This window comes from Podarcis gaigeae (genome assembly GCF_964106915.1).
Source record: "Podarcis gaigeae genome assembly, chromosome: 10".
NCBI classification, from domain to species: domain Eukaryota; kingdom Metazoa; phylum Chordata; class Lepidosauria; order Squamata; family Lacertidae; genus Podarcis; species Podarcis gaigeae.
In genome coordinates this window covers 40529426-40537441 of record NC_139686.1, presented here as the reverse complement: position 1 = coordinate 40537441, position 8016 = coordinate 40529426, and the positions used below count along the sequence as shown (strand labels likewise).

Sequence of the window (8016 nt, the reverse complement as noted above, 5' to 3'; positions counted from 1 at the left end):
CAAAAGTGGGCAGAGCAACAGGTGTGTGACTTTTACCTTTGTGCAGGAGGCTGCATTCCAAGTGTGCAGAAGTCAAAGGTTCCTAAATACACACACACACTACGGCCAAATCTCTTCACTGTCACAGTTCAAGGACACATTCCAGCCAAACAAAAGCACTCAAGGAAGATGCAGGGCAGGACCAGCAAAGTGGGTGGCCCAGATAAATCTTGAGAGAGCTGGATAGAGAACCCGAGAGGGCTGCGTTCAACCCTTGAGCATGAGGTTCCCCACCCCTAGTCTAAAATATGTCAACTGCCACACTCCAGAAATGGTGTATCCTTAGTGATCCTTAGTGATACTGACCAAACTGCGGCAGGCAGTGGAAGACAGGAGTGCCTGGCGTGCTCTGGTCCATGGGGTCACGAAGAGTCGGACACGACTAAATGACTAAACAACAACTAGTGATATACTAAGGGACATGGGTGGCACTGTGGATTAAAGACTTGCCGATCAGAAGGTCGGCGGTTCAAATCCCCACGACGAGGTGAGCTCCCGTTGCTTGGTCCCTGCTCCTGCCAACCTAGCAGTTCGAAAGCACATCAAAGTGCAAGTAGATATATAGGTACCGCTCCGGCAGGAAGGTAAACGGTGTTTCCATGCACTGCTCTGGTTCGCCGGCTTAGTCATGCTGGTCACATGACCCGAAGCTGTATGCTGGCTCCCTCGGCCAATAAAGCGAGATGAGCGCTGCAACCCCAGAGTTGGCCACGACTGGACCTAATGGTCAGGGGTCCCTTTAACTTTAACTAGTGATATACTACCAGAACTGTGCACAAATAGCCTCTTGAAACTTTACCCCACATTTGTGGGCAGAGAAATTGTAATAATAATAATAATAATAATAATAATAATAATAATAATACCACCCACCTTTCCCCCTAACTGCAGGAGCTGAGATGCCATCAGACACTCCAGCATCTTGCCCAAAAATGGGATATCAGAGACTGGCTGATAATTATCCAATATGGTGATATTCAGGAAAGACTGAATTGGCAGTGTGGGGCACAGAGCACAGTATACCATTTTACCAAAATCCTTCAGGAATTTCTCAGGAGCAGAGCTCACCATCAGCCATGGCACTAGCACAATGACCATCTCTTTTTTATTGCTTGGTTGTTGTTGTTTGTTGCCTCCGCAGGTGACAGCAACTGCAATTGTGTTTGCAGTCTGGCCACCCTTTTGCAACCTCCATTTTGTTCTGGAGCAAGCAATGTTCTAGCAGGCACCATGGGAAATGGTGGAGGAATTTGGAGGACATTATGCAAAGTGACCTTTTTCTAGGGGGGGGAATGACGTTTTCTTTGAAAAAGGTTTCTTTGATCAACTCTGTGATCAGTGGTGGCTTGTGGGGGAGGGCAGAGGTGATGATGCCTTCCTGGTGAGGGAACTGTACACCCTTGTGCAAATTAATTGAAACAAACAATGAATTTAGTAGTTTATTGTACAAAACTCACACATACATGTACAAAATTCACATATACGTACATTAGTAACATATATGACCTCCGCTATTTTTAAGCAGCATTTGAACATGGTTTGGCATAGAGTCTACTAGTTTTGAACAGTCACTGTTGATTTTCGGATCCCTGTACCACACTTGAATCAGTGCCTGAATGAGCTTCTCCATAGTTGTTCAGTCTACAGCACAGAGGCTTCTTTTGCATATAGCCCACAAATTCTCAGTGGGATTTATGTCCGGGGAATTCCCTGGCCAATCAAGTACCTGTTTTTGCTGCTCTGTCATGAATTTATTCACCACTTTCAATGTGTGACAGGGGGCTAGGTCCTGCTGCAATATCCCAGTACTGCCAGGATACCTCTTTTCCAGCTCTGGAATAACTCTCTTTCGTAGAACCTCAGTATATTGTGGTGAGCGCATCATTCCTTCTACTGGCTGCAGGCTTCCGACCCCATAAAGATCAACTGACTTTTCATGTTTGTTTTGAGTACAGGATTATGAGTAAGATAGAAAACATGCCTTGGTTCAATTAATTTGCACAAGAGTGTACTTGTAGGGATGGGTGGGGAGTGGCGGTGAGCTTGGGGAAACTTTGGAGCAGTGGCAGATGTATACTTGCGAGTATGCTGCTACCAGACCTCACAGCCTTGCCCTGCACCATCCCTGCCCAAGGAGTGAATCACTGCCACCACTAGGAGAGTGCGCCTGCCTCCACTGGCTGTCACAGGCTACTCATGTGTAGGGTCGCCACATGTCCTCTTTTCCCCAGACACATTCTCTTTTTCAGAATTAAAATTTCTGTCCTGGTGGATTTTTATGGTGTGCACAGAACAATTTATTAAATTGTTTAACATGTACATATGGACTCCCCTTAAGGGCAGGGGGATGTTAATTCTTGCCCCCCCAGACTCCTTCTTGAATATCTTGTAGCTGAGCCAGCATCCTTTTAGTTCAGCCACAAGAGAAGGGATTTATACACCTTTTCTTTTCATTTCAGTTCCAGAAGATCCACCTCAAAACTTTGTTAAAGTCAACATTACAGGAAAGTCTTTTTCAGTTTCTTGGGAGCCACCAACCATTGTTACTGGAAAGTTTAGCTACAGAGTTGAATTATATGGACCACTGGGTACGTTTGCATGAAATGTAATTTTGTTTGTCTTTCATGCTTTCTTTTGAAAGTTCTGAAAACAAAACAAACATAAATTATGGCTATAATAATAATGCTTAATTAATTTTTTGATTGGAAAGATGACTGTTTTTCATTTCCAAGGTCTGTTGGTGAAAACATTTAATTAATGTCCTTGCTTAGGTCCCCTCTCCCCGCCCCATTCCCTGGAACAGTGGATTGTGTGATAATATTGAAATAAAAAGCAGTGTGTCCTTTGTCTCTGAAACTATGTGTGGACCTGCTTCCCTGAACTTTTGCATAGTGTACTTTCTTCAAATCCCTACCTGACTAATAAAATCAAAGATATGTCTCAATATCTTTGTGATTTTCCATTGTTCCATTGTAAGGCTTACGGTTGCATTACTGCAAGCATGGATTAATTGGTCTTTCAAAAAAGAAATTTGAATTCATGCAAAACTACCTTTTATTTGATTTTGATTTTAAGTTTTTGCTAAGTCTTTTTGAAGGACTAAGTTTAAAAAATAATAATTTTAAATTGAACTGCACTGAGTATTGTGCTAATTTAATATCCGTCCACACTGAAGATAGATGCAGGTATGGTTTTGGTATGATAATCTAGTCTGTGTGGTCCAATGATATTTATATTTAGGGTTGCCCCCTTTTCATGAGAAAGCACCTGTGTGTCTAGGATACAAAAAATAACATGACAATTTCCCCTAATAATGGAGACAGCAATGTGAAAATATTGCTGTTTGATTTCTGCCTGTTGCACTGTAAAAGCCCAGGTCTTAAAAGTAACCCTATGCCTGCTTAAAAAGAAATTCCATGCTACGTGTGATGGGATGATGAGCTGCTTGTGCGTTTAAGCTTAGTCCCTCAGAGCTTGGGCATGTTCCTCAAACTCTGCCTTAAGCGGAGCCCCCTTAAACATGACTCCCTCAATCGCTAGCAGAATCCGACAGTGGGCGTTTGCGGAATCTGCTCCAACATAAAAGTTCCTTAATGGAAACACGTCTTCGGGATTCTCGGCGAGACAGTTTCCGGAGAGGAGTGGGTGTACCTATGGGGGGTCCTGAGACTTCTCCACTGTTTTCGCTGGCAGTCTCTCGGAGCCCTCCCTCCGACTCACTTTCTCTCTGCGCTCTTTCCCTCCCCCTGCTGGTGCCTTCCTCTGCTGCTGAGTCTCTCTTAGCGTCTGAGAGCCCTTCCACCGCCTGCCTTTCCGATGGCAGTTCCCTGACACTACGCTATCAGCTAAGTCCTATGGGACAAAAACACAAATGGGTCAGCAGACATGCCTTAAGGCAGGGGTAGCCAACATGGCCCTCCAGATGTTGAACTACAGCTCCCATCATCCCTGACCATTGACAACCTAGGCAGAAGTTGATGGAAGTTGTATTATAACATCTGGTGGGCACCAAGTTATCTACTCCAATCCCAAGAAGTCAATGGAAAAAGTGACTGGAAAATTTGCTGCAGGAAATAGTGAGCTGAAAGCAGCTTTTCTATTTTGGCTTAATGAACAGGGTTTATTTGCACTGCAGTTAGCTTTCAACCGAATTTCACCAGAGCTTATTAAAACAGTGCTCATTAAAACTCAGCACATATTTGACATAAACTAGCTACTAAACATTAATTGCCTGTTGCAGTTGTTATTCAATGTAACAACAGTGACCAGGTCAGTTGAAAAAGTTGGTTCTTTTACTTTTATTTATTTTAAACTTACTTCTTCATTTCAGGCCATATTTTGGATAATAGTACAAAAGACCTCAAGTTTACTTTTACTAATCTAATACCATTCACAACCTATGATGCTTTTGTCGCTGCTGAGACAAGTGCCGGGGTGGGGCCAAAGTCAAACCTAACTGTTTTCACTCCTGCAGGAGGTAAGTTGTATGCTTGATAACAAACTACATCATATTATTGATATATTCTATTTTGTCTCGTTCTTTGGAAAGCCAGTGTTTTTAAATGTGGTCTGTGAAAAACATGTATGAAATAATTAGAAGTGCCCCAATAACTGTTACATACTTTCTACAATAGTTTAGCATAAATAAGTATGGCTACCGCAATATTTTCTGACAGGGTTCAAGTCTCTTTAGCAGCTTCATGACCAGCAGAAACTCTGCCTTTCCCTCTATGAGGGGAGAAGGGGGAAATGTACCGGCTGCATTTCTGCCTCTCATGCAGCTGTTAAAGGAACAAATACCCATCTCCCCAACACTCCAACAAGTAGGATAAAAGAGGGATCCATCACACATATGCGCAGAGTAGTTCTGCTGAAATACAAGAGGCTGATCAGTATAGGCATTCTGCCGGATCTTGAAAACACACCGATTTAAACAAGCATTTTCCTGATCTCCTGACTCAAACCTCATTTTTTAATTCTTTTAATTGCCATTTTGAATGTTGGTCAATATGTACTGACTCTTTGGTACACATTGTTATACTTGAAGCAGCTACATGTGTTTGTTCTACTAGGAATCTTGAAAAATACAAAACATAAAGCGGTTTGAGGATTATGTACAGGAGTAAATTAAATGGAAACTGACACCAGTACATAAATGGTATATTCTCTTCCTCCCCACCAATCCCTCGACAGCAACCACCCTGCTCTTTAACTTAATTTGCTTACTGCTTTTTGAAGTCAGGCTGGACTTTAAAAAGTGCTGCCCGAAACTCCCCCACCTGTATTATCACTTGTAGGCACCCATGTTCACATCTTATGAATGAAAATCGTCTTTCATTCACAGCAGCTGTTTGACCATTAGATGGCAGTAAGTGGTTACAGTAAATAGTAAATTGGAATTTCATAGTTTTGCTCAGTGAAGAGACCGGCTTTACTTCTACAGCTTATTTAAGGTAGCATCATTTTATACAACATTTACAATCAAGCTCTACTTTCATAGGCATAATTTCTGTTAGGTCTGTTAGAGGCCCCTGAAGCTCCTTCTGGGATCAGTTTCAATTGTTGCAGCCGAGGATGTGGACAGAACACTTGTGGCAGTGGCAATGAAGCCACTGTTGACTGGAGGGTCCAAACCAAATATTTGGTAGCCAGTTCTTAGACGGTGGTGCACTTATCTCAATTCAGCAGGGTGTTATGCCCATTGCCTTGAAAGAAGCAGTGATGTTGCCCCTCTTGAAGAGGTCCTTCGTGGATCCAGAAGTTTTAGGAAATTACAGACCAGACTTTAATATAACTAATATGCACCATATCTCAGTACTCTCTAGGTAAGTTGCAGGGTACTTGCGTGTCGAGGTCCCCAGGTCCACCCCAATTACTCACACGTCACACAGAATTTTTGTTTAAGGTTTTTGGCATAATTTTGGCCACAACTTTATTAAAATACAAATTTGTGAGTGGTTGCTTAGGCATTGGTTGCGACTATCTGCCCCCACCATGGGGGACAGACTGACATTCCGCACGATGCGAAAGTCAGAATGGGGGAATACACTTGGGGGTTACGCGGAGCAGGGAACCTGCCCTCACCCCAAATGCAACCAGGAGCTCATTGCTATGGCCCGAGCCCCCTTGACAGAGTGGACAAGCAATAGTTAGCCCCCAATTCCTTTAACGGAATCCCTTGCAGCAGCAGCATTAGAGGGGCAGGCACAGCCAATCCATGCCCCTCAACCAACCAAACCATAAACCAATGCCTAACCGCAACCTTACAAGTTGTGACGATTTGCTACGCAGTAGGCAAAAACCAAATGGCCCCAGCCAATCAGCCAGATGGACAAAATTCCTACCAGGCCCCCGCTCCAAAGCAGAAGACCCCATGACAGGCATAGCAAGGTCAAAGCGAACAACCCTATTCTAGGGAGGGAGGGACGGGCAATCCGCTGCACGGGTGAAAAGAGGAAGCCCTAGCCTCGTGCAAGGAGTTTTAGCATTTCTGGCTGTCAATCAATAAATGGCAACATTAATTTCTTCCCAACAACAAGGGAAGCCCCAATCGCATCAGTGGCCAACGATCAGTTAGCCCGCCCCCAACTTTGGAGTGTCCTGGCGGCCCCCAGCGCAACACGTGCTCTCCATGAAGGAGAACACGCTTTGTGTAACTGTAGCTGTTGTCTACACAACTCTGTGCACCTTTGCACATTCAGGGTGCCATGGTCCAGATTTAAACTCTGACAGTATTATTAGGCAGAGTTCATATTTTAATAGTCATACAATACATTACATTTTAATCTTAAACTCCAAATCCTTGCAGAAATGATATTTTGTGATACTTAAAAGTTTATCTGACATAACCAATTAATGATTTGATACAGACAGAATAATTAAAGTGTTTCATTTTCATTATATTCCTTATTTTCCAGTTCCAGGACCTGTATTTGATTTGCATATGGCAGAGGTATCTGCAACCTTTGTTCGAATTGGTTGGAAGAAACCACAGCAACCAAATGGAATCATCACTCAGTACAGAGTAAAGGTTTCACTTGAGGACACAGGGGAAACTCTTGAAGATACAATTCTAACAGAAAAAATCAAGGTGCTTTAACTTACTGATTTGCTACTTACTGATTTTCTGTGCATTCACTTTATTATGTATAATTATTCCTAATTCTTATGTAAGACTTGGAAATTAGAGTTTTAGCCAGAAACAAGCACTTGTCCCGGGTGCATAAGGCACACTGCATAGTGGTGGGGATTGCCAGTGATAAATAAGACACAGTATGGGATAAATCAGGCCACAAATTTATTGATTACAGATGTAAAATGGTTTGGCAAAGGCAAACCAGCTTGCTTGCTGGTTTAACCTGGGATGGGTTGGCCCCTTGACATGGTTCAAGAGTGACATTCCTGCCAGTGCCGCCTCTCAAAAGGGGTGCTATGGCCCATCAGCTTCTGTGTGGGATCCCATTCAGCAATATCCCTTCCAGGACCCTTTTAACGAGGTATCCTGATGTTAAAAGATACCACCCAATGCCTTATCCACCAAAATTGTGATGTTTACTATGAGGCAGGCAAAAACCTACAGACAAGCCAATTAGTCTGCAGGAAAAAAATTCCTCACACTGGCCCCAAATACAGCTACTGAGTATTCCATAGCAATGTCTTAACCTGTCCAGTCCTCTCACCTTTGGTTTGAGCCACACACATGCAAAATGAAGAAGGCGCAACAGTGGGTGATTCAGTGGTGATCGGCTCCACATGGGCAAGAGGCTGGGCATTGGCTGCTGCAACCTTTCAAAGGGGGAAGGTGATCCCAGCTGCCACCAAGCTTCCACCTCCACCTTCCCCCCAGCGTTCACCCGATTGGCTGGAAGAGGATGTCTCATGCCCCTCTCCAGCTGTGCGGAATGCCTTTCTCTGTCCCCATACTCACCTGGGCAGCAAGTCCGCTCACCCCTCTTGGTGTGGTGGCATTGCGGGATG

The 8016-nt window shown here is 43.7% G+C and overlaps 1 protein-coding gene across 1 annotated transcript in view; it reads left to right on the top strand.

Moving 5' to 3' along the window:
- The window catches only part of PTPRQ (protein tyrosine phosphatase receptor type Q), a 110315-nt gene that overhangs the window by 31818 nt on the left and 70481 nt on the right, over positions 1 to 8016 (top strand). Inside the window, exons 25-27 of the mRNA XM_083698846.1 lie at positions 2499 to 2627; positions 4370 to 4516; positions 6957 to 7129. Of these exons, the coding sequence (XP_083554972.1) occupies positions 2499 to 2627; positions 4370 to 4516; positions 6957 to 7129 (449 nt within the window). The remainder of the gene's footprint in view (positions 1 to 2498; positions 2628 to 4369; positions 4517 to 6956; positions 7130 to 8016) is intronic.